At 40.2% G+C, this 27,883-nt stretch overlaps 1 protein-coding gene across 1 annotated transcript in view; it reads right to left on the bottom strand.

The window, feature by feature from the left end:
• Positions 1-937: 937 nt before the first annotated feature.
• Positions 938-27,883, bottom strand: part of TMEM144 (transmembrane protein 144) — a 43,051-nt gene continuing 16,105 nt past the window's right edge. Inside the window, exons 7-13 of the mRNA XM_004324595.4 lie at positions 21,814-21,895; positions 19,875-19,951; positions 17,563-17,681; positions 14,484-14,603; positions 12,229-12,326; positions 7,796-7,849; positions 938-2,210 (exon numbers count right to left, since the gene is read on the bottom strand). Of these exons, the coding sequence (XP_004324643.2) occupies positions 2,127-2,210; positions 7,796-7,849; positions 12,229-12,326; positions 14,484-14,603; positions 17,563-17,681; positions 19,875-19,951; positions 21,814-21,895 (634 nt within the window). The 3' untranslated portion in view covers positions 938-2,126. The remainder of the gene's footprint in view (positions 2,211-7,795; positions 7,850-12,228; positions 12,327-14,483; positions 14,604-17,562; positions 17,682-19,874; positions 19,952-21,813; positions 21,896-27,883) is intronic.

Consider the following 27,883-nt stretch of genomic DNA (forward strand, 5'->3'; position numbering starts at 1 on the left):
TAAATATATTTAAACAAGAAAAATAGCTTCGTATCATGTCAGTTGATTCAAAGATATCAACACTTTAGGTTAAAATGAATTTTTGGAAGATGTTACAATCAAATATTTATTTATATTCACATTTCAACAATTAAACAGGGACTCCAGGATCATTTTTAAATTGAGCTCTTAGAGAGGCATAAGGAGTTGTTTGAGTGTGGATGGTGGTGAGAGGAGTAGCTCTTACAAAGTATTCTCCAATCTACAGACACAGGCTTTCTTTCTCAAACAAGACATATGACAATAGCTAAGAATTAGAGGGACTTCCCTGGTGGCACAGTGGTTAGGAATCTGCCTGCCAGTGCAGGGGACACGGGTTCAAGCCCTGGCCCAGGAAGATCCCACATGCCGCGGACCAACTAAGCCCGTGTGCCACAACTACTGAGCCCTCGCTCTAGAGCCCGCGAGCCACAGCTACTGAGCCCGCGTGCCTAGAGCCTGTGCTCCGCAACAAGAGAAGCCACCGCAATAAGAAGCCTGTGCACCGCAATGAATAGTAGCCCCCGCTTGCCGCAACTAGAGAAAAGCCCGCGCAGCAGCGAAGACCCAGTGCGGCCAAAAGTGAATTAAAAAAAAAGAATTATATATTTGCCAAGCACCAGACACTCATGAAAATACTTCACAGATTTTCACTAATTTGAACATCCCAGTAACCATGTGAGATGGATGTTACCCTTATCTCCAGTTTACAGATGGGGAATCTGATACAGGGGGTGCAGGACCTTTATCCAAAGTCACACAATTAAGATGAAGCAGAGGCGGGATTTGAACCCATACAGATTAGCTAGGGAGTCACACACCTTCTGCCTGTCCTAGCAACAAAGTAAAGTGCTTCTAGGAGAGGGAGTGGGTGAAATTGACACAGCACTCTTCCAGGTTTTTTTTTTTTTTTTGTGGTACGCGGGCCTCTCACTGTTGTGGCCTCTCCCGTTGCGGAGCACAGGCTCCGGACGCGCAGGCTCAGCGGCCATGGCTCACGGGCCCAGCCGCTCCGCGGCACATGGGATCTTCCCGGACCGAGGCACGAACCCGTGTCCCCTGCATCGGCAGGCGGACTCTCAACCACTGCGCCACCAGGGTAGCCCTCTTCCAGGTTTTTTAATTCGACTATTTTGACAGTTTGGGAACCACAGTGATAAACATTGTACTAGCAGTTCCATTTCAGTTTTCTTAAAGAACACTATCATTTTCTGTGATTTTCTTTTACCTGGTGGAAACCGCCAGTTAAAACAGGAAGAAAACCACCGGTTACAAGAGGGATTTTAGAAAAGTATATTTCAGAAAAAAAAATTAAATTGTACATCTAAAGGAGTGTGTTGGTCCCTTAAAATTCTCACTCCGATAAGCTAGACTCTCACTTCACCAATTCTAGAATCTCCTCCCAATTTGGAGTAGTACATACATATATGCATGTGTATTCATGTGTGTACTTGCTTATGTATGTATACGTGTTACACACATTCTCAACGGTGGAAGTTTTTGTTCTCTGAGGATGGATTTTGTCTGGAGATAATCAAAAGGCACTTTGAGCTAAGTCAGGTGGGTGATGGAGAACTGGGCAACATTCATTTGAGGTTAAAATAAGTCTGGACTAAAAATAATGAAATGGCCCTTTTCACATTCTGTTACCAACTCTGACATTTACTTTTTCTCGCAAAGGCCCCAGATATCTTTGGATTCTAATTCCACTATAAGTCTTCTTCCCACTCCTCCCCAAACATTTTTATGCCTCTCTTCACTAATGAGGTTCATATGTTGGAACTTTGGACATGTACCAAGTTCTTTGTATACGAAATCCACACGGTTTTCTAGATTATGCACCAGTAAGTACATATTGTCGTTAAAGCAGCATCCTTAGACGTAATGCTTCATAAATAGTTCATTAGAAGAATTTCTCATTTTTATGCTCGACTGAAAGTGTTTTCCTTCATTCTCACATTTGTGGGGGAAAAAAAATCATTTACCCTAATCTGGGATGGTTGGAGATCCATTTGCTGTATGAACATGAACCTTGTTCTCAGCACAGTCTCTGTGTCCAGGACAGACGTGTTCTCAAGCACTGCTGCCATCTGCTGGCCTTGTGGTTGTTAGATTTTAGAAAAAGCTGTGCATAGGGCTCCAGCCAAGATGATGCAAAATGCAAGTATCATCAGCAGGTAGTTTTGTCGACCCTAAGTAATAAAAATGAATAACTGTCATTAAGAAAACCTGAACCAAATATGCAAAAAGCACAGACTCTCAACATTGCTGTGGACCTTAGTAACCATCTGGTCTACCTCCTGTATGTTTTTTGCTCCCCCCTCTGCCTGATCTTCCTGACTCTCTGGAAACCCCGCAGATCCTCCATCCTTTAACCGTTCAGTAAACACATGTGCGCTCCCACTATGCATCCACACTTGCTGGGGTTAAAACGGTGAACAAAAACGTGCCCCTATTCAGTTACTCACATAATATGGGAGACAGAAATGAATAAAATCATTGCACAAAGGCTTGTTAAAAGACAGAGAGAGGCTAATAAGCAAACGCCCAAGGCTGTTTGTGTGTTACCAAGGAATCTTAAGGTGGGAGGTTTGAGGTTGAGTTGAGCTTCTAAGTATCAATGAACTGAATAGGGAAGGAGGGCAGCTGGTAGAGATCCTGGGTGGAAGGAATGTGTGTGCCGAGCTCTGCTGCAAGAGAAACATGGTACTCGCCAGGGATTAAGAGAAGGTCCAAGAGGCTACAGCAGTGAGTTAGGTGGAGCTCGATGAGGTTGGAAGCTATGGGCCTGAGCACACAGGCATCTCAGAGGCCATGCTCTACTTTTGGTTTTATTTGTCCAAGCAGTGGGAAAACATCGGAGGAATGGGCAGAGCTGGGTGTGGCGAAAAGATGGGATTTGCATTTTGTAAAGCCCACGCTTTTGCAAATGGTGAACAGATCGGAGGGAGCCAGAAGGGATGCAAGGGGACCAGTGAGAAGGTGATTGCAGTCCTCCTGGGCAGAAACGATGCAGTGAAGACGGAGAGACAGAGACCAGTCTAAAGGGCAAGGGAAAAACAGAGATGGAGCTTACTCGCCCAGCTATGTTGTCTTAAAGATGGAAGCACGGAGGACCACTTCCCACTGCAGCCAGTCCCTCTGTACCTTAACAAAGAAATACCGTCTTGTGCGCAGTAGAAATATTGTATTTCTCATAAGTTCCATCTCTAGGGATACGGATAGATCAATTCTAATCTCTCTTCCACAAGATAAATCCTCAAACATTGAAAAATAAATGTCTTTTATCCCTGAAGCATCTTTTTCCCTGGTCAATATTTTAGCTCCTTTGACTATCTTTCAAATGGAATGGTTTCAAGCTCCCGCACGGTCCTGGATGTTTCCTTCTGAATGATTGCCAGGCTGTCTATATAGCTCTTTAAATATAGACCCAATACTCTGAGGCAAGTAATATAGGGTCTCAATTACACTGAGATCTCCTGATAGTCAAATCATATGATACTATTACCAGCTTTTTTTTAAAGATTAATGACAATTAATATATAGTCAAAAAGGTATATCCCCTTTTTTTTCATCTTAATAAACAGTTGGGTTAAAGTGGGTGATTTTGCGTCTGTTTGATGACCACAGTGGTCTTTGCAAGTTGGGTTGGGCTGGTTGAATTACCTGATTCACTGTCAGCACCAACCCTACCAGAAGTCACTCTAATTCAAGCTCTACAAGTGAAAGACAGCACAAATCCTTGCCAGGCACAGGGCAGCCTATTTACACACACACACACACACACACACACACACACACACACACACACACACACACACACTCCTGCATGAAGGCGTTAAGGGTCCCTGACATCTTTTTCTTAGTCACACACACACACACACACACACACACACACACACACACACTCCTGCATGAAGGCGTTAAGGGTCCCTGACATCTTTTTCTTAGTCTTAAAGATTGCAGCCTTTGCCTAGATGCCAGTATTGGTGCAGAGTGGACGCTCAATAAATATTTGTTCAAAGAATCAATACACTCGGGCAATTTCCAAATGTGCTTTGTAAATTAGCCAATTGATGCAATCACTGAAATAAAGAACAATATATGGGGCCTCACTTATCAGCACTTTACCACCTAATTATGTGAACACCTCATAAGCTCTCTATTTTATTGTCTATGTAGACAGAAGAACAATGTCCTTAGGGGGTAAAATTTTTTCCCTTTTAAGGTTAAGAATCTGTACAAACTGCCTAGTGTCCTAGATAAAAAGACTGATTATATTTGGGCAAAATAGTTTTCCTTTGTCCAAGGTGAATGTTGACTCTTAGAAAGATCATGCTAACATTCCTTCCCGAAGCAAAGAAAGTGTTTAACTTGGATTTCTGAGACAGCTGCTAAAATGACAAATCATCTCATTCTTTATCTGGGCGTTGCTATGGACCTGTAAATTGCTGTGGTAACAATCCCCTACATTGGGATTTCTGTGGACACACAGACTAAAATATGTTGCTAAAAATATGATGTCTGTCTAGTTTACAATAGCTAAATATAAGATTCTAAAACAAACTTCCCAAAGAAGAACAGATATCAGATATAAAAGAAGGTCTCAAGGGCAAAGCAGACAAACAGAGCACTGATGTCATTAAAATGAAATAAAATCGTTAAACTCTTTCACTCAAAAAATGCTTGGATCTCCCATTAAGTCCTTATTGCTCCAGGCTGTAGACTTTTAAATACGTGTCTTTGAGGACTGCTTCAAGACACAGCTGATAGGACCTATGAGTCATAAAGGTAAACGTCTTGGTTTTGTTTTGCTCTACGGTTTTATCTTCTTTTTAAGAAAAATAATTTTAAAAATTCAGATAGAGTTTTGGTATCACTGTCTAGTTGATAACTCTTTGTTAAACTCGTTGGCATGGGAAGTATTTAAAACTTTCCTTTAAAGTTGCTGTCAAGAGGCAACTCAGTATCTGCATTGAACAAGTATCGCTGGACACACCTTAAGTTCTGTTTGTAGACAGATTTGTAAGGCTTTTTAAACTAGGGTTAAGAGGTCAGCAAAACTCGCTGTGCTTTCAGCTTTGCCCTCTCTCTATTTTTACTTACATACTTGGCCAAACTTTTGCACTCAGTCTCAAATCTGCAGATCAAACACACTGGGATTTTATCTGAATTACACTGAATGTAATTGGAGGTGTTGCCTGAACCACAGTGAGCCGTCCCATCAGGGACATATGAGTCTCCTATTTGTTCTGGTAGTCTTTTATGTTTTGTAGTAAACTTCTGCAGTAAAGGAAAAGATTTTATAAATCCAGCACATTTCTTGTTAATTATTTTCTTTTATTTTTATAATTTTTTGTAGGTATTAATAGCATTTATTTTCCTCTTTTTAACTGGTTCTTGGTGACATATTGGAAAGCTATTGATTTAATATGTATCCTATATTTCAGTGCCTTAGTAAATGATCTTATTGGGTCTCAAGATTTTCAGCTGATACTCTTAAATTTTTAAAGAAGAGAATGTTATATGCAAATGACAATTTTCTCTCCTATATCTAGTCCTCTTATTTCTTAATTTTATCTTATCACACTGGCTAGGATCTCCAGAAAATACTGAATAATAGCAATGATGGAGAATCTATGACTTCCAACTTACAGAGAACTCTTATTTTTTTCAGTTCTATTGAGATAGAATTGACAGAGAACTCTTATGTTTCACCTTAGTTACATATTTGCTATTGTTTTTTGATAGACATCTTGTATCAACTAAAGCTTCCTCCTATTTGTAAGAGGTTTCTACTATTGTAAGAGGCTGTTTTCTTAATTAAAAACTGGTTTTTAATTTTAGTAAGTGCCTTTTGAATATATATTGTCACAGAGTTTCTTTCTGTTTATCTAATAGTATAATAAATTACATTAATTAACTTGCATATTATGAACCATCCTCGCATTCCTGAATTAAACCCTACTTGGTCATGTTTTATCATTTTTAAAAGTTCCTCCTCTATTTGGCCTGAGCTGATTTTTTAAGAGGTGTCTTAAAAAAACATTTCTTTGAATGTGCTTAGTGTCTTTTTAGAGGACTCTGAAGAATTAACACGAGGCCCAATGGTTAGGGATTCTCTCTCTCAAGGGAGTTCTTGTATCTAGGGAAGAAGACTTTAAATTCAGTATCATTATTACTGTGGTAGTGACTAAAATAATTTTTAAATGCTTCATAATAAATCTATTCTTAGTTTGTGCTTATTTATATCTATAGTTGCAAATAAGCTATGGTTACTTACTTGTTCTTTTCTAAGGCTTCAGAGTGTTATACTGTATAATACCCAATTCTATAGAAATCATTATCCTTCATGAGGCAGATGAAATATTTGCAAAGAGATTTACAGCATGCCTTAGGCATAGAATTACTTTCTGTGGAAAGCAACCCTAACTAAAATAAGTAAGAAACATGTGCACAAAAGTAACTTATGGGTCTATAAATGTTTTAAATTGTCTTGTAAATTTAAAAACACAAAAATTAAGACCATGATCCAAATACCTTCTAAACAAATTTGTTACTTCTTCAATCTGAAAATCTTACTTGTATTAACATCTTATGGCTTTCTAAGTCAAAACATTTCATTTGGAATGAATGAAATGATGTTTTAAATGTAAAGCTGGATAATCATTTTAAGAATTATCCAGTGACATATTCACTTTATGGCTCCCAGAGATTAGCAACATCAGATCTTCTTAGAAATAGGAATTATTTGCTGCTTATTAAGACAAAAAGTATTATATCTATGATGCCTTGACAGTGTCTCTAGTTTATATATTTTTTTAGTAAAAACTATTACAAAATACTATTCACATAGATTGCTCAACTGAAGACTTTTTCCACAAATAAAGGTAAAGGGGAAAAATCCTAAAACAATTTTTAATGAGAATACACACATACATCCTAGAACTATTTGATAAATGCAATTTTAAGTCCACACCATTGGGGGCTTCCCTGTTGGTGCAATGGTTAGGAATCCACCTGCCAGTGCAGGGGACATGGGTTCAAGCCCTGGTCCAGGAAGATCCCACACACCACGGAGCAACTAAGCCCATGCGCCACAACTACTGAGCTCCCGTTCCACAACTACTGAAGCCTGTGCACCTAGAGCCTGTGCTCCACAACAAAAGAAGCCACCACAATGAGAAGCCCACGCACCACAACGAAGAGTAGCCCCCGCTTGCCACAACTAGAGAAAGCCCGCGCACAGCAGCAAAGACCCAGCACAGCCAAATAAATTAAAAAAAAAAAATGTCAGCACCATTTACCCTCAAGAGGGAAGAGGTAGTTGTCACCTGTTACCACACTGTTTTCCTGTAAAGCTTGTGGTTGGACATGGAAGACCTTGGGAGGCATGAGAGCCAACAGAAAATCTATTCCCAAATTCCATTTGCCTCAGGGATATTTTAATCTTTGGGATAAAAAATATTTCATCTTATTTATCTACCATATTTTACAATACATAAAATTTCCCCTCTATCATATTTTTTTGGATTATTTAACCAAAATCTCTTACAGGAAAATAAAGTCAACTAAAGCATTTTTCCCTGAAGTTGGGGTGGAGAAAAACATGTTCATAATAATTGTCACATCATTGATATCTTCTTTCCTAGTTAGAGATGATAGCACTTTGAACATCTGACCTGTCAAATTCATTCATGTTGCATGCAATTTTCAGAAAATAACACATAGTATTAAATACCCTTCTCAACTGGACCTGCACCTTTCGTGTACATACCTGTATTTCCTTAAACATGAAGACACCCCACATTGCAGCTATAAATCCTGGACCCTTAAAAAAAATAAGAACTTTATTTAAATTGGTTATTTTTCTGTGACTGTACTCTACACAAATACAGTAAGGTGGAGAGCTGATCTGACACTTTCCTCAAATAAACTTCTATTGTAAAAATATAAAAATATTGTCAGGAAAAACTATTCATAATCTCAATCTGAGCTCACCATTGAGTTAAACTAAGTAGCGTTAGGGGAAAAAATGAAGACTTTTTTCCTTTTTTTTCTCTATGGTTTTCATTTTTATTATTTTGATGATGCTATAATATTTTATGCCATACAATGTGTTTCTTTAATGTGATTTATAATAAAATATTTTAATAAGCAAATAGTTTTTTTTTCTAGTGAACTAGTTCCTTAGGATTCTAGAAATGGGCTTAAGAGGAAAACGTGTATGAATAAACTTGTAACTTCCTTTGGCATTAAATAATATCATAACTAAAGAAATTTTAGTGTGTTCTTTTGGACCTGAAAAATAATGTGCATATGGGAGCAGCATGGACTTTAAGGTTCTCTTTAGCTGATATTACTGCACAGTAATCAGCTATGTCTCACATTATGCTCTAGTGAATGCTACAGATAGTATTATGGGAAGATGGGAAAACCGTGTAAGGAAAAATAAACGACAGGTCAGTGAGCAGGAGACAAAGACAGGAATGAGATAATACAGCACAAAAGAGAAGAAATGAGATGGAGAAAGGAAGATTCTGAAAACTGAAATAGCTGAAAACTTGAAGCTATTAAAGTTTATTAATTTTTTTCACTGAGAAAGGAAAACATTGGAATTTAGATTAATTGCAGTCTTTGTGTAGAAGGTGTACTGTATCAGCATTTTGACGATTCCTTTTCAAACCCTGCATACACTCTGGAAGAGTTTCAAATAAACAATCCCAGCCTGTTTTCCCCTCCACCACTCCAACTGTCTACATGACTGGTTCAGCAAAGCTGGACTCCACTCCTGGCAGGTGAGCAAAGCAATAGGAACACACTACTCTCTGTTTACTGGGATCTGGAAAAGTCAAGATCAAAAGAGCCAGAGAAATAGGTCAAAGGAACTGTCTTCTACCAATGACGCATGGTCCTAAGCCTCAAAATCCAAACCCAACAAGAAGCACCTGGGCCCTTTCGCAGATTCATAGTGACCTGGGGCAGGATGGGAGGAAATGATAGAATAGGGTGTAAATATTAATGCTGTCATGACAATCACTCAAGAATTTTATCCTCTTTAATCCCTTCAGAATACGTGGGAGAAGACAATACCAAGAGGTACCAAGCAGAAGTCTAAGTGTGCGCGGACCCTGGTTTGGCAAAGGACGGTCAACGGAGAAGGGCATCTTAAATAAGAGTCACAGCTGTCCTGGCCCTGGGATTGCGTCGTTTTCTATTGTAAACGAGTACAAATTACACATTTATAAGTCAGCCTTGGAAAAGAAGGTGAGCTTGAGCCATCTGGAGAAGCTCCACCTTCCTGAGAAGCTGATTCGGCCGTTCAATTCCTTGAGGAAGACCGGGACCACAGGTACCCAGCCCGCTGTCCTGCTACGTGGGCTGTTCTCCTTTCTTTCTCTTTTCCTTTTCTTTTTTTCTTTTTAATGGAATATTTGCCAATAAACAATGTAGATGCTGCTTTCAAGGAACTCTCAGTCTAGTCACCAATGGGTCCTAAGAATGGAAGTACATGTCCTAGGGTAAAAGGGTATGCTGCTGGGACTTGAAAAACGTACTCTTGATGAAACAAGACTGACCGTATTCATAATTGTTAAAGCTGGGTGTCTTTGAAATTTTCCAGCAAAAAAAGTTAAAATTAAAACCAGTCTAGCTCTACCATGAAAATAAAATGAAGAAGAAGGTAAGATCCTGAAGGGCAGGGCCGAATCTTTTCTGCATACAGATAAGGCTGTCTTTGAACTAATGACAGTGAAACCAAGCAAGAGCCCAGTAGCAATAAAGACCTAGGCCCTCACCTCCCGGAAATACCTGTCCCTCCTGGAAACAGTCCTCAGGGGCCAGAGGAAGCCACACGTGGTGGGTGAGACGCCTGCTTTCATCACAGTGTTTGAGAATCATGCTTCTGATGGGAGAGTCTCCAAATGCCACAGTGACCACTTCCACCGGCCCTTTACCTACACCCCACCTGCCGTAGCCATTTATTTCCACTGAATCGGGCTTTAATGTCTTGTGCGAAGGCTTTACCATAACTTAATACAAGAAACAGTAGGAGGAAAACCATGTCTCTATCTACTATAAAATTTTTGTGAAGAATATTATTTATTATTATTTATTATTGTTCCACGTCCCCTGTATAAGGCCCCATAGGATAAATTCTATTAAGAATTTAGTGTTTAAAAAACAAAAGCAAAAAAAATATTAGTGTTAGAAAATAACTGGTCTTTTCTGAGGAAATAATGTTACCAGTTAAAAAGAATTAGTTATCACATTGTCTCACTCCCTTTTGCAAGCAAAAGTAAAACAGTGTTTAATCACATAACTATTTACTCTCTGTGTTATTTGCTGACTTTCTCACTTGTATCATAGTTTTCATTTTCTATTTGTATTTCTGTTTGTCTTGTGTGGCTTAATTCTATCTGTGTATTTTATACAAAAAGTGGCTTAAATTTGATGTGATTAATGACTGCATCTACTTTAATGTGTCATTCCTCCTTATGTAGTGGGATATGACTGTCAAATAACATTTGCATCCCTAGTCGAGGTGCACATCATACTGTATACTTTGCTCTACAAATTTACTTTTAAGCATTTCACTGGTAAGTGATATATCCCATTGCCCATTACATTTTCCTGTTATATGGTCACTTCTAGCATTAAATATCTTTGAAATAATGAGAAACAAACCCTTTCTGTGAAAAAATTTGGGTCGCCATTCCAATGATGAAGACTTAAACTTAAAAATATTCCTTATAGGGCTTCCCTGGTGGCGCACTGGTTGAGAGTCCGCCTGCCGATGCAGGGGACGCAGGTTCGTGCCCCGGCTGGGAAGATCCCACATGCCGCGGAGCTGCTGGGCCCGTTAGCCACGGCGGCTGAGCCTGCGCGTCCGGAGCCTGTGCTGCGCAACGGGAGAGGCCACAACAGTGAGAGGCCCGCATACCGCAAAAAAAAATATATATATATATATATTCCTTATAACTTGCTCAATTTTGATAACATTTTCCCGCAATAGAAATTAAGAATGTCAAAATGTGAGCCCTTTAAATTAAAAAAAAACCTAACCTATCAAAATAGTTCACTTTAGTGTACCACTAAATTCAAATAAAAAATAAAGCCAACAGTTTTATGAACACAGAACTGTCAAAATATGCTGTTTGAAACCCAGAATTTAAGTTAAAATTTAAGGATGTTTCAAACTTTTATGGAATTGTATTTTAGACCAGACGATGTGTTTGAAAATATCAGTTTTGTAGGTTTGCACAGGTGTGCTGCTAAAATGTTTTAGGCAAATTTTGTTTATGATGATGATTTAGGAAGCAGGGAGGCAGGTAAACAACTTAACAATCTAAGATACTAGAGTAGAAATAAGAGCTCAACGTTAAAGCAATTAATTCGTGTGTGTGTGTGTGTGTGTGTGTGTCTCGGTCCTAGTACCATAAGGAACCTGAAACATTCTAAATTGGATTCTATACTAAAGGCAAAATGTAGTCCTGCATGCAAGAAACTCTCTCCTGAGAAACCCTGAGATGTCCACGTAGCCATGTTCTTTCAGATGACTCTGTCAGCTATTGCCTCAATTTTCTCATCTTCAAAATGGGCGCAAGCCTGACAATACCTGTCCTGCCTGTGTCAAAAGAAACATTTTTGTTTTTCTGTTACCTATGCGCTACAGGATTGGCACCTAAAAACATCAGATGAAGCAAACTGCATTACGAATGCATGTTAAATGCCACCATCCAGAGACAATACTTTGCTTCAGCGCTTTCTGAAAGCCTTCCTTAAAATATTGACGGGCCCTATGAACAGGGGCCGAAATACTTTCTGTCTCACAAGGCTGTCATGAGAGTCAAGTGTGATGATACACACAAAAGCATTTTTTACATCTATAAACTGTTATAGAGAGATGAATATTGTTATCAAGAGCAAATTACAATGTATCCCAAACGAAATTAGGTAAAACGTCCAAACAAAAACTGCAAGGTTATCAAAGATTAACAAACCTGCTAAAATGAGGTTAGCAATATTCCCTTAGAGATCACGGACATGAGATTAGAGGGTATCCGTTTATCTACATGAATCTGTTATACTAATTATACTCCTGAAAAATTAAACTCCATGACAGGCTTCAGTGATTCACTAAGAATGCTTGAGAAAAATGAGATTTACGTTTGAAAAACAAAAATTTGGAAAAGCAGTTCAGCTACTTACAGCAGTGATGATTGGAAAACTGACCACAGCGCTGAGGGAGTGGTTCGCTACAAACCAACAGCAGGTAGCAATGGCCCAGAGTATTCCAGACAGGAATCCTGAAACACACACACACCACACGTTTACCAACCACCTCCCGTCCTGAAAAATCCACACTCCAGGTAGAGCGGGAATGTTAAAGTGCTCAGATCAACACACTCCTATCAACACTGACGGCCAACATGGGTTTTTTAGCCATGTTTTAGGACCATTTTGGAAACCAAATGATTTCTCTTTTCTTGACTGCTGTGGGTATAAAATCACCTTTTACCTTATTGACATGAAATCAAGTACCCAAAATAGTAGTTGAGGTAAAGATTGGGTAGTGTAGGGGGACCCAGGGAAGACACTGGGTCTGAACATATTCTGCAAACACCATTTACTCTAAACCATGACCATAAGAATCTGTGAAATTCAGAATGATGCTTAGCTAAGGGGAAAAAGACTCCTAGAATTTGAATAAAAATAGCAGCTAAAAGTTTTGATACTTTAGCTAGGCATTCAGTAAATATTCTACCATTTTCTAAAATGGTATAGTGGTACCGTGGCACACTTTGTCTTCAATGAATTAGGCACTCAAAGTGAATCTCTGACATATGCTTTATTTTGTTCCTTAAAACACTTTACTTGTGGACCTATATTCCAGATTGAATTATAGCAAACTTTTAAATAAGTGAGAAATTATAATTTCTCATTACATTTATAACACATATAATTTCTCATTATATGCACACACACAGATATATTACCATCAATGCCGTGTGGATTAAATTCAAAAGCATGTACATTTAACATGCCATTTTTAAGCTCAAAAATAATTTCTCCTAACTTTTTGGAGAAAATGTTTTCCCTAGTGACAATATAAAAAATATGTGAAATTCAAGATGATGCTTAGCTACGGGGGGAAAAGAAAACCTCCTGGAATTTGAATAAAAATAGCAGCTAAAATTTTCAGGATACTTTAGCTAGACATTCAGTAAATATCCTACCATTTTCTATAACGGTATAGTGGTACCGTGGCGTACTTTGGCTTAAATGAATCAGGCACTCAGAGTGAATCTCGGACATATGCTTTATTTTGTTCTTTAAAAAATTTTACTTGTGGATCTATATTCCATATTGAATTACAGCAAACTCTTAAATAAGTGAGAAATTATAACTTTTCATTATATATACACTTTTTTTTTTTACCAATGCCTAACGGATTAAATCCAAAAGCATGTGCGTTTAACATAACTTTTTTAAACTTTAAAATAATTTCCCCTAAATTTTTGGAGAAAATGTTTATTTTCCCAAGTGACTGGAGATTCATATTTGTTGACACTTTAAAAATATATACAGGACTTCCCTGGTGGTGCAGTGGTTAAGAATTCGCCTGCCAATGCAGGGGACATGGGTTTAATCCCTGGTCCAGGAAGATCCCACAAGCTGTGGAGCAACTGAGCCTGTGCGCCACAACTACTGAGCCCACGAGCCACAACTACTGAAGCCCATGTGCCTAGAACCTGTGCTCTGCAACAAGAGAAGTCACCAAAATGAGAAGCCCATGCATCTCAACGAAGAGTAGCCCCCGATCACTGCAAATAGAGAGAGCCCGAGGGCAGCATCAAAGTCCCAACACAGCCATAAATAAATAAATAGATAGATAGATAGATAAATAAAAATATAGAGAGAGCCCCAGGACTCTGACTCTTAATATACATCCTTAGTTGGTGAAGAAGAAATACTAAAGTCTGATAGTCAGTACACAAGATGTTTCAGCACAGGAAATAATCTTAGATTCATTGTTCAAGTTCTAGGTTCTGTAATAATGACTTGGCATTTCAAACCCAGTTTCATGTTTTGTTTGTTTGTTTGTTTTTTTTTTTGCGGTACGCGGGCCTATGGCTCACAGGCCCAGCCGCTCCGCGGCATGTGGGATCTTCCTGGACCGGGGCACGAACCCGCGTCCCCCGCATCGGCAGGCGGACTCTCAACCACTGCGCCACCAGGGAAGCCCCAGTTTCATGTTTTTTAAATCCTTCATATTTGGTGGTGAACTGGGCCAAAGTCACCGAGGGAATGAACACATACGCACACAGACACACAAAAACGGACACACACAGAGAATGGCTTGGTTTCCAGAAGACGATTATTCAAGCTAAATGAATAGGGCATGATGCTTTCACTGATTTACTTCACAGAGTAAGAAGAGTTTCTGTCGTTAATATTCTTACCTGGCAAGACTGCTTTGGGATATAGTTTAGGATTATTTTTCATGGCTATACAGTAGGCCAGAAAGTAGACTGTACTTGCAAGGAAGATGCCACTGAAGTGTGCAAAAACGTAGTCTAAATCTGGAAATACAGGTTAGAAAACTCTCAAGCATATCAGTTTAGTCATTTCACATACATCCAGAGTCCTAAGAATAAAACAAACTCACTCAAATCAACCTTAAATGTAAAGGAAGCATTAATTCTCTTTTATCATCTACATGTTATTTATATAGAATTTTAATTAACATATTTAAAATAGTAAGAAGTTAGTTACTATAATCAAATCTAAAAGACTGGCTTTTATGATTATCTTGGAAAGCTAAATAAGAAACGACAAACATTATGTGAATATAACGTTCATATCTCCTTTTTAATTTTTTTTTACATCTTTATTGGAGTATAATTGCTTTACAATGGTGTGTTAGTTTCTGCTGTATAACAAAGAACATATTTCCTTTTTTAAGAATCGGTATCAGACCTAATTTTACTGATGGCTATAGCCATTGTAGCAAATCTCCAAGTAGACTGTAGTTGGGGGATGGTGTGTAAAAAAATTTTAGAAGTGCTAATTTTTTACGGTGTATTGATCAATCTGGAGACAAGCTTCCAGGCTGCAGATGGCAGCCACCCAGGCAGCTATACAGAAGGACATTCAGGAAGTCATTCCAAAGAGGATTTTATTTGTTTTCTATAAACCTAATTACACGGGGGAGTTAATAACACAGATGGTGGCCCAATATCTGAGAAATCCAACTCCACTGACTATTTAAAGCAGAGGGTCCTTTGGCCAAACAGATGGGTGTAATGCAGGTTCTTGACTGGGAAGGTCACACTGGGCTCGATGTCTCAACTAAATTTGGAGAAAGATGAGTGGCCCTGTTTAGCCAGAAAATCTTGAAAGTCAAAGGGTTTGTCTCTTCTTCTAAAGTCTTAAATCCTACTTCTGAGTCATATCACAACACATCCACCCAAAGACCACCAGAAAAGGCAGCATAATCTAGTGATTAAAACACTGACAACCTGGTGGGACTCATCAATCCACCACTTGTTAACTTGGAGACTTGGGTAAGTTACCTACTCTCTCTCTGTCTTAATTTTCTCAATTGTAAAACCGGAATAATAATGGTATCCAACCAGTAGGGCTGCTAGGAGGGTCCCTTGAGTTATTACTGTAACTAGAACAGCGCCCAGCACAGAGCATAAACCATTTATGTGACTGTTAAATAAGTGACATTAAAAAAATAGGCCCCCTTGAATTATTTTTGAATAAATTGGAATAAAGTGTCTCTCTATCAGACGACATCTGAGTTGTCATAAGAAAGATCCCTAAGAACTGATTGTACTATTTATGGGAAGAGATTGTTGAGGACATTGTTTATTATGTCCCAGTACCAAGAACAACTGTACTCCTGAACAATTCGTTGTTTTTATCCTGTGTTTGCTGAATTCTGGGACTGATCTGATTCCCTTTGTGGCTGTAAGAAATCTTAGAGCCAAATGATGACTCATCATTAGCAAGTGTACAAGTGTAGCACAGTTTTCCGACTCATTCGTGGCTCTTTTATTTTGTCACTCTTTTTTCCTTCTCTCTTAATTTATCCTATGCTATCCTACTTTTGTTAGTTTTTATCCTTTAAAATGAAAAGAATAAAAATACAAAAGGTATTTGTATAAAATCTTTAAAAAAAGACAGAAATTAATAAAAGTTTGAGTACTGTTCGTGGGGCTGAATATAAAAAGGAAGAAACAGACCATGGTAGTCACTCAAAGTCTATCTGCTCCTTTAGAGTTCAAATCCCAGCTTCTCCATCAATCTTTCCCTCATGACTTGCGCTCCAGAAGTCTCCCTTATCGGATCACAGATGACATTCATTTCCTGTGCCACGGATGTAGAACTGTCTTAACCACAATATCATTCTTTTGTCGTTTCGTGGGTGTAAGCCACGTTTCAGTATAATCACAGGATCCTGAATTAGACACTCTCACCTCCTCGGAGCCTGCAGAAGGCTGGTGCACACTGTGTGGAAGTGACGTCTTGAGAGATTAATTCTAGCGCTAGAAACTGAGATAATCTGGCAGCATTACATTGGGCCTTTCAATGCGTTACTCGTGCTCGAAAAATGATATACTAAGCAGGCTATATTTTGACCTTTATTTGATTTTAAAGTACTATGTGCTACACTTCAGGGTTTTTTTTTTTAAAGAGAAGAATACATATTTTCCTAGAGATCATCAAACTGGAAAATAATCTCCAAATCTTGCAGCAAAGCCAGAAACCATGTGTTAAGATCCAAGTAGCTGAAACGAATCCTGACTAAAATTGATTCTATTTGTATGTTAAAGATCACATGAAAATATTCCAACAGTCCTTTATTTTTAGTTTCCCGTGCCCTTCTAACTCACCACTTGCAAGAACAAAGTAAGATCAAATCTGATGAAATGAAATTTTATTTTAAGGCACGCCGAGAAAATCTAGACATAAAATTCTCTCTGTGTCTGTCTGGGCTTCCTCCCTCCCTAATGTGAGGTCGCATCTGCATTACACTTTAACTGGAGCTTCTCAGAATGGGAGTGCTTGCCTGACCGGAAAGATCAATTTCTTTTTTGCTCCTGATGCTACCAATGTATGATAACTTCTTAAAAGACTTGTTCTTTCCCAGCTCTGCAGCGGGCCATGGTGACCTGCTGCTCCTTTGCAGCTGCTTACGGTGGACTATGTGTCCTTGGTGAACTTTACGTAAAATATCGGTACGTCATTTTGATGTACGATCCTTTGTCTCGGAAAAGTATGTGACAGTGCGTTTGCCTTTTAACAGGTGGAACGGTTCTCAGAGCTTCTGAGAGTCTGTCTCCTGGGCTATAATCCTCAGTTTGGCTCAGATAAAATTCCCTTTTTTCGCTTCTTCACTTGACTGTTAATTGAATTTTCATCGACAAATCTATGTACCAGTATCCACCACAGTCCCATTCTTTTTATACTCTTAACTAGATACATGGGTATTGAGTTTAGTTATAAAGTAAAATAACTTTTTCCTCTCACCGTTCTGACTTGCCCCTGCATATATACTATCATTTCTCTTGCTGTGGTCCTTGATGTAAATGATTGGCACAAATGTGGATCCATAGAGTATTCCAGATATTACCGCGAGACTGCAGCCCCTTAAAAACAAATAAATCACTATTCATCTGGGCCCAGAGCAATGTTTCTGCCAAACGCACACATGGAATCGTATCAAAAGCATGCTTCAGAATGGAAATCACAAGGCATTGTGTAGCCATCACCCATCTATCTCAAGTGGGGTGACAAGCAAAAGCCCCAGGAGTGCCCTGCAGGGTCAAGGTACCTGATGCCACCTTGCTGTGATGCAGCTTCCGTCCTCCACCATCTAATGGTGGAAGGACATGATTTACAGACGCTGCAGTGGATTATCATGATAAATTGTCATTACGTAGGTGAGAGTATTGTCATCATATTCTACAGGTGACATAAATAAACCTGGCTCTCTCATTAAATTATGCAGTATTTGTAGACTGACACCGTGCCCTATGCTTCTTTTTTAAACCCTCTGTGACAATAGCACAGATAATAATAATGACTAGCATAGACTAAGGACCAAACACACGTTTGTTCAAAACAACTGCTGAGATCCACAGACTTGCCTATGTCTTAGGCATGGTCAAGGGGAAGTGCTGATTTAATAACATAATTTAAGAAACCTTTTTTTTTTTTTTTTTTGTGCTGACAACCTGTGGGATCGTAGTTCCCAGACCAGGGATTAAACCCCGGCCCCCTGCAGTGAAAGCGCCAAGTCCTAACCCTGGACTGCCAGGGAGTTCCCTAACAAAATAATTTGAATATTTCAGGTAAAACATTACTTCCTGTAAGAAGAAAACGTTTTGCCTTAAGCACTAGGGTCACGTTGATCCCTCAGACTTGGGCCATATCTGCGTGAAGCAAGGGTTTCCAGTGGTTTTGGCAGGGAGGTGAATAATATTTTGCAACAATCCCTTTGGCTTAATATAAAGAACAATAGCATGAAACAGGAAAGAGTTTTAGGCAAAAACCATACCTTTCCAAGCTTGAAAACAAATGCTTAGGGACTTCCCTGATGGTCTAGTGGTTAAGACTCCACGCTTCCACTGTAGGGGGCATGGGTTCGATCCCTGGTTGGGGAACTAAGATCCCACATGCCGCAGGGTGTGGCCCCCCCCCAAAAAATGAAGTCTATTTTAGTGGTGTTTTAAGGAATATGAGACTGTAGGTACTCACATGGCCAGTGAGCTCTGTTCATGATGGAAACCCCTGCATCCTGGGGAGGCCTAGACCATCTGGTCCTGGAGGAGGGTCCCAAATGCGGACCAGAGTAATAGACTAGGCTGGCCAATGAGACAACTGAAAACATTCTTCTTAACAAAGGCAATGCTTTGTGAAAAATGTTTTGTTTGATATATCTATTTTATTCCAAAGCAAAAATAGCAACATATTTATTTCTTCCAAAGCGTGTGGGTTAGTTCATTCTTTCATTCATTCCATTTATTCAAATATTTATTGAGCATCTATTATGCACCCAGTACTGCCTCTTTCCCACTGTGAGGTCACTGTATATACTAACAGAGGACATGCCTCCTATTCTTGAGGAGTCACCACAGAAAGTCTAAAACATCCCTCAACCGAAAAATGCAAGCTACATACTATTACATATCCATATTTCTTATATAAAATATACAAAATTTTCATACATAAAACATAAACATTCTCATATTTCTCTGTCAGCCCCCAAAACCCTAAAATATAAGGGCTGTCATTGAGCCTAACTCTCCTGGTCTTGATACAAAGAATTGGGGGTGGGCGCTAGGGCCTACACAGACACAAAATATTCTACTGTATTTGACAATAAATATCTTGGGATTATAAAACTGTCTGACACACGAGTGGAGGGATTTCCAGTGGAGAGCATCCTGGATAATGTAATGGAGACGTGGCCCTAATTCGACTGGGATGGCTGGGAGCATACTGGCCATTATACTCTGTGGCCTATGGTTTTACTTTACTTTGCTTTTTCTTTTTTTTTTTTAACTTTACTTTTACTTTAGGCATGAAAGTCCTGCAAAATGAGATTGCTTTTGTCAGCTACTTATTGGCTAGAGACACTGCAGTGGCTTAGGAATTCCTTGGAGCACCGAGACCAAGGTCCTCTGTACCTTAAAATTCAGCAAGCGACCCGAAAGTCTCTCTACCATGGAGCTAGGAAGTCAAAGCTTGTGTTACCATTTTCGTCTTGAACTCAGATGAATATGACTTCACTCTTGCATTAACCAAATATAAAACAGAATAAGAGAACCTTTTCTTACACTAAGCGGTTTTGCACTGTAGAAAGTTTATCCACCCAGGAATGTTCAGGATCGGGGTCTTGAGTTTTGTTAACCACCTATTGAAAACATTGGCAAAAATCAAAAGGAAAACAGCATTCAACTGATAACCACACTGGTGACAAGAAGATGTTCAGCGTTTTTCTCTTCTCTCTCAAACGCACTTTAAAATATGACCACGTCACCCTGCATACTGATTCCGTGGGCATCTCTAGACTCAGATGTTTCTGATTCTGTTTCTCTGTCACTCAGAATGGTCTGGCAGTGGGCAACTTCTCTGTTCAAATGCTTTTCACAGTTTATTAAATGGCTATTTTGATACACCTGTCAAAGCTAACAAAAGTTATTAATGCTTGCATTCTATTTGCAAATTTTAATAACTTGTAAAGAAATTAGAACTTAGACTCTTCTACTGTGGAATACCTAAGATCAGTAGGCATATTGTTATCCAGCCTCTTTAACTATATTAGCTAACGAAACATTTCCAGCCTTGTTTTGAGATTAGCTAATATTCTAAGTCAGGAAAAGTTATGAGCAAATTCAGAATATTTCTACTATTGAATGTAAGCATCTTTGTCTCCTAGCTGAAGTTTCCTTGATGCCATACTCCTAAAGCTTTCATAAGAGATGAGAAACTATTGTACATTTGAATTCTTCGTTATGTGCTAAGTCAAGCTTTCCTTTGGCAATCATGCTTTCTCACCCCACGAGCCGCTCGTGATGTATAGCAGCATCGTAACCAATACTTTCTATGTATCTTTAAACTTAAGTTTGCTTACATACTTCCATCTTGATGGAAAAATCTAAGGTCGTTAGCCTTCTCTGTGGCTTTTGCCAAATTGCATTTATTTTCCTTTGTTCCCCCTTTGTTTGCAGGGAAGTTGGTTAGGAGGTATCTGGGTCCCTAAAGTGGGCAAGGAATACCAGACACCTTCTCCCCATCCCACTCCTTCATTCTCTCTGAAACATCTCCCTGATCAGAGACGCCTACGGATCAATACATCTTTCCTCTAACACCTAAGCTACTTATCATTTGACTTTAGTGTCAATTTAACTAAGGTTTCTGTCACCTTAGTTGATAAAAGTTTTGATAGGGGAAGAAGGAAGGGGAAGAAGCAATTCATTTTGAAGTAAAGAGTAGAGGCAGCGCCTTCCAGGGAGGCAGCGCCTCCGTGTGTGGGTGGGAGGTGGCGGCAGCCAGCACTGGGCCCTGGGCAGGCGCACGAGACACTCAGCATCCGTGGTGCTGGAGTCTGTGCTCATGGCCGTGGCGGTTTGCCCTGGAACCACTTCTGTATGTGGAGCCGCTGGCACTAGTGCTGCGGCTGTCTTGTAAAGGTTGCCCCTGTTTAACCTAGACTTGCTATTCCAGACTAATTCATATTCTTCAGGGTCAAAACAGTGACTCCTTACTTATTTCCTGTCTTCACCTTTGAGTGGAATGGGATACGGCAGAAAAGAGAAATAGAAGAAAGTCAAGTCTAATTCCCACTTTCGTGTGATTTGATTTACCCTTTCACTGGCTTTGTCTTATCTGTGGCCCCTGCCCTCTCCCAATCCTACTTTAAAGCCTCCTTCCTCCCCCTTTCTAAAGTCATTTTCGTGTTCCTTCTCAGTATTCAGTGTTCCCGTACTGCGGAAATCCTTAAGTTACTTCAATATATGGGCTTGTGTGCACATCTCCTAGTAGGGATCTACCGTTAATAAAAAGAAGTAGACCTCTGTATTTGTTGAGCATCTTTACTGTGGAAATATTGATGGCTACATAGACCTAGCCATAATAAATATGCTAAAATATTTCAGATAGCCCTGATTTTAAAAAAAATACCCCATTACCCGCTTATCTGCATTCAAATTCATGCATTTTCCTTTCGTCTTAATTATACGTTTCAGATCAAGGTGGTTCTCATTCTCTACTCACATGCTCTGTTATTAATGGTGTGGTGTCCACAGAATATGTGGTATTTGGTATTTTGCTTTTGATGAACAAAAATATGAAAGCACTGCAAAGAAAATAAATTTTAGTGACATTTATCACAACCCTGGTTCACATTAAGTTGCCTGAACTTAAGGGAAAACATCGTATCTTAATGATACGATGATTACTTCCAAACTGCCTCTTCAGGGGTCCTGCCATTTCTCCAGCACCGCTGTTCTCTTTGACATCTCTCCTTGTCTTCAATTACAACAGCTTAAAAGCTAGACTCATAAGCTTCCCTCCCAAATCAGATCTTTCTCCTGATTTTCTTGTTTCAGTCAATGGCCCCATCTTTCTTTTTATTCATGCTTAACCCTGGAATCACACGGTAAAAAGCACAAATGGAAACACCTTGAAATAATATATCTCACCTGTTCTATTGACAACCCCCCCGCCAAAGCTTAACATCCTCAATTGGACAAACTCGAGGAGATACGTACCACTGGTGTGAGTGCAGAACTGTGTGACCCCTGCAGGGGAGACCCTGAGGCCATGTACTAAAGGCATAGGTGTGTCCACTCTTGTCCCTACCAGTCCCGCTCCGGGACCTCTAACACAAGCACAGACACACTCAGGTGAGCCGACCTTCATGATCATCCGGTGGAATATGACACAGCTACAAAAAAGGAATGAGGATGCCCTCTGTGCTCTGATATGGAAAGACCTCCAGAGTATATTTTAAGAGATAAAAACACACGTAAGCCTAATGCCTTTTTGCCCTTTAACCTCTCTCTCCCAAGGCACTGACTATTCATGTCCAGTATCTTTGTAACAAATGCCTCACTGACCTTGACTTTTGAACCACGCCAAAATGCTAAAATATGTTAAAATATTAAATTAACTGAAGGAAACTAACAACTTTGGTATACTTTTGATATTCCTTTTTAAAAACACTTGCATGGTTCAAAAGTTAAAGCAATATAACAAGTTTTCAAAGCACACATGAGACTGAAATAGTATAGGTAGCTGAGTGCAGACCAGTGAACCCAGATATGCTATCTTTTGTACAAAAATTTAAAATGTCGAGTTAGCTTCCTTAGTTCAGTCTCTTGGCTGCTTTATAAACGTGAATGGTTCCATATTCCCTTCCATAGGAAATTCAAGTTTTGCTTTGATTTTTACTGCTCTCTGCTTCATGCCCCGTTCAACCTTTCTCAACATAATTCTCCCATGGACTTCTTTCCCTGACCAGCCCCTGCTCCAAGCTTGTACGTCCCGCTTGTGAGCCTTCCTTAGCTGGACATACCGTGTCCTCACCTCTTACCCAAACTAGAGAAGACGTGAAGTGCTGACTGTGAGAAGGGAGCCCCACCCCCGGCTGGTCCTCCCCTATTGTCCTCTTCTCTGAATTCCCCAAACACTGAGAATCGTCATCACACGGTCCAGACCATCTGCCACAGGTCCATGTAATCTTTTTTCTCTAAAGACTTTCCAATTCAATAGAAGATAGGAACCACATTTTCCGTCTGCTTCAAGGTCCTCGAAGTACCTGACACTCAGTAAAATTGAATGCATAAAACCTGATTATATGTGTCTATCTTAATTGTTAAGTAGGCATGTGTGTGCGCTCATATATATGTTAATTTGCAAAGCTAACATTAGACACTGCAACTGCATTTTCTCCTCAAAGTTACCATGAAAACCCTCTGCTTTGTATAGACCCATCTGTTTTTCTAATAGCAATAGAGGATGATATGTTAGAAATATACTTGAAGGACACAGAGAAAAGCCCTAGAGTGCTTCTTCAAACAACTGTGTGACCCTCCAACAAATCACTTAACCTCTCTGACCCTCAAATTTTTTCATCTAAAAAATGGGGAGGGACTTCCCTGGTGGCGCAGTGGTTGAGAATCACCCGCCAATGCAGGGGACACAGGTTCAAGCCTTGGTCTGGGAAGCTCCCACATGCCACAGAGCAACTAAGTCCGTGCACCACAACTGCTGAGTCTGCACTCTAGAACCCGTGAGCCACAACTACTGAAGCCCACGTGCCACAACTACTGAGCCCACGAGCCACAACTACTGAAACCTGTGTGCCTAGAGCCCGGGCTCCGCAACAAGAGAAGCCACTGCAATGAGAAGCCCGTGCACCACAACAAAGAGTTGCCCCCGCTCGCCACAACTAGAGAAAGCCTGCGCGCAGCAATGAAGACCCAATGCAGCCAAAATTTTTTTAAATAAATAAATAAAAATAAATAAATAAAATAAAAATGGAGATATACCCACTTTACAGAACTGTGATGAGAATTAAATAGCAATGGCTACAAAATTCTCGGGGTATTTTTTGGCACATGATAAAATCTCAAAATATGTTAGTTGAGAAGTTTCACTACAAATTGGATGGGAGATGGGGTGCTGAGCATGAGGAAGAAATGAAGACTAAGGAATCAGTGGTCTGAGCCTGTATACTGGACATGAAATGGGTGAGTCAGAAAGAAGAATCCAGCTCGATTAGGTCAAGAGGGAATCCGGTGGCACTAAGTTAGGACAAGGTCATGAGATGTATCTTATGGATATGAACATAAAGGCAAATAGGTCACAAGGTCTTCTGGGCTACAGACTTGAAGAACTTGGTACAGTGTGTCAAACACAAAGTTCCATGATGGAGTCTGTGAATGCTTTCAAAAGCATGGGAAACTTTAAAAATAAATCAATATGTTATACGCAAGGGTACTTCTCTATACTTCCAACCTTGCCAATTTCCCTAGATTTGCAACCCTATACACTTACTATTAGTAAAACTCACGTGTGTGTCTACACTGACAACTGATTTCAACAAGCATCTATTATAGGTCAAGCACTGTGCAGCGAAGTCTGATAGTGATGGTGGGAGAAATGGTGCACAAAGAAAATAACAGCCTTTGTCTTTCAGGATCTCATAGTTTAAGGATACAGAGGGTTGTCTGAATAATACAACACAGACCCTGAGAATGTGGGTAATAGAAGAAGTGCAAAATACAATGGGAGACTAGGGGTGATCCATTCTATTGATAATTAGGAAGAAGAAAATCAAGAAAACTTCATACAGAATGGGAAATCTTAACTGATATTTCAGGGAGGCAGAGGAAAGGGCTTTTGGGGCTGAAGGAAGTGTCGGGTATGATAAGTAATCCTGGGTCAGTGAACTGACAACCCAGGGCGAAACTGTGCTGGGAAGAAGTGCTGAATCTCTAACTGTGGAGGACACGGTGGATTAACAAGACAGATTTATTCTGAATCCAGTGGGGAGCCTTCAGGTGTTCCTAAATAGAAGAGTGATGTCCTGATTTGAGAGCAGATACAAGCAAGTCATACTGGCAACAGGAAAGAATGGAACTAGGGAACTGAGATGTGAGATTTTTACGGTATACAGGTGGGTAGGTAGTATGGGACCGAGGGAAAGGAGAGGAGGAACCTGTGAAAGATTCAGAAAGAATTTTACAGGATTTGATATGGGGTCGGGTACAAAGGAAAAAAAATTCAAGATGCCCGAGGTTCTGAATTTGAATGACTGTGGCTAATACCTTCTACGGAGAGAAGGAACGCAGGAAGAGGGACCAGTGCTCAGGGAAGGCTAAAGTAAGAAAAGTAATTCTGAGTGGGAAATGTTGAAGGCAAATAGAAAGGAACCAGCAGCCCAGGGTTTGTGCAGGGCTGACCTTGTGCCTGACCTGGCAGGGTCTCCTTCCACAGGTAGCCCCACCTGAGACGGAGTAGGAGGCACCCGGGGGGCATGCACGTCGAGATGTTTAGCCTGATCCGCAGTTCTCTGAAGAAAGCTAACCGCTAGAATCAAAGATCTGGGCTTCCTCACAACACAACTCTACAGAGGAAGCAAGTTAAGGAAGTAGAGAAAAGAATGGAGAGTAGATTCAAGGATAATTCAAAGCCTTTTTTTTTAATTTTAATTTATTTATTTTTGGCTGCATTGGGTCTTCATTGCTGTGCGCAGGCTTTCTCTAGTTGCTGCGAGTGGGGGCTAATCTTCCTTGTGGTGCGCGGGCTTCTCACTGCTGTGGCTTCTCTTGTTACGGAGCACAGGATCTAGGCACGTGGGCTTCAGTAGTTGTGGCACACAGGCTCAGTCGTTGTGGCTCGTGGGCTCAGCAGTTGTGGCACGTGTGCTCAGTAGTTGTGGCATGTGTGCTCAGTAGTTGTGGCTCGAGCGCTCTAGAGTGCAGGCTCAGTAGTTGTGGCACATGGGCTTATTTGCCCCGAGACATGTGGGCTCTTCCCGGACCAGGGCTCGAACCAGTGTCCCCTGCATTGGCAGGTGGATTCTTAACCACTGCGCCACCAGGGAAGTCCTCAAAGCCTTTTTTTAATTGAAAAGGAAATCTGTCTTCTTGTGAACTCCGACTCCTGGGTCTTCACTGAAGCACGTCTAAGAGAGTGTCCTGGACTTGTTTCTTGGCATCCGCTCCACTTCCACCCTGAACCATGGGAACTAGAAGACTGAAAACTACATTTGCCCAAACTGTGCTTCATCCCGGCTTTGCCAGCGGTGGGGGTGGGGTGGGGTCGGGCATCATCTTGCCTTGGGTGGCTGCAGGGGTGTCAGCAGCTCAGGGCAGACACATTTCTCCCCACAGTGCCAGCTGGGGTGGGTGCCCTGGGGCTTTGGGTGATGCCACCTTCTCCCTTTGCTCTTTTGGGCTTTATAACACTTTTTGTCAACAATTCCCTGTGCTATATCCTCTGCTGTTTAAGATGCCTGGGGTGGTTTTGGATATGGAAACTGACTGATACTTAACCTGGATAACACGTAGGGAAGATGTAAGGCTAGACATGACCTTAGCAACGCTTTACAATTGACTGTCCAGAGAATGGGAGCAACTCTTTCCATTTTAAAAAGAAAAGCAACATCCTAAACCAATGTAACCAGATTCCAAGTTTCCTTATACTGGCTATGAAACTCCAAGTCATTTCAATGAATTCCTTTCAGAACAAACTGATTTAACAGAGTTAAAATGGAAAGGTTCCAGAAATTCCTTTTAGTAAGGGGTAAAAAATATTAACAAACAGAAAACTCAGTTAAATAGAGTCGAGAGAGCGGAATGGGGAGCTCACATGCCCTGTGCTCATAGCAGAGCCCAACGGGAAAGAGACAGACCCCTCTTCCTTCCTGGCCAGGCCTCAGCCAATGGACAGCGTGGACTCCTCGTTTACTATAACCCTCCCAACTTCCTGTGTCCTCTATAAAAGCGTTCTCCTTCCCTTGATGTGAGGGACTTGTACTGGCTCGCCATGGTTGCAGACCCTGAACTGCAGTTCTCTGCTGGTCCTGAATAAACCCATTTTTGCTGGGGACAATCTGGGCGTCTATTTGTTTCAGGTCAACAAAAGAAACTTAGAAGAGAGCCAGGATGCACCACAGAAGAGATCACCTCATTTTCCTGCCTCAGACCAAGATCCAGACTAAGTTGGGTGACTCCCAGACACGCTGGCTAGTTAACTGTTGAGTTGGACAACATAGACCCAAAGGGGTAACAGTAACCAAACATGAAATAGTTATTAATTAAAAGAGTGACTGTTGTAATTAAAATTACCCACCATATAGAGCACTAGCCATGTGTCTAGCCCTATACATGGCACTGAACATATTTATTTAATCCTCAAAATATCCTATGAGACTGGTGCAATTATTATCCCCACTTTATCCCCAGATGAAGAAACCAAGGTTTAGAGAAATTAAGTGATTTGCCCAAGGTCACACAAGTAGAAGTGATAGAACGTGAATAATTTGTAATTTTAGAGAATGTACACTTTCTAAAGGGAGAAGGAACGTGGAGAAAAACAAAGCCTGATGGAGTGGATAAATTGGCCTCAAATTATCATTACGTCAAGACGAAGGCATTCTACATTCCAATTTTGGGGCGTAAAGAAATGTTTTCTGAGAGAGCTCTTCAAAGCTTGAATGCTCTGTGAATTGTACAAAATATACAAAATTGCCTCTAACCAAAAATGTCAAGAATCTGCTATTTTAGAATAATCAATGTTATTTCCTGTCCGATTGGCCTGGAAGAACTCTCTA

Source organism: Tursiops truncatus, chromosome 5, assembly GCF_011762595.2.
Source record: "Tursiops truncatus isolate mTurTru1 chromosome 5, mTurTru1.mat.Y, whole genome shotgun sequence".
NCBI classification, from domain to species: Eukaryota; Metazoa; Chordata; class Mammalia; order Artiodactyla; family Delphinidae; genus Tursiops; species Tursiops truncatus.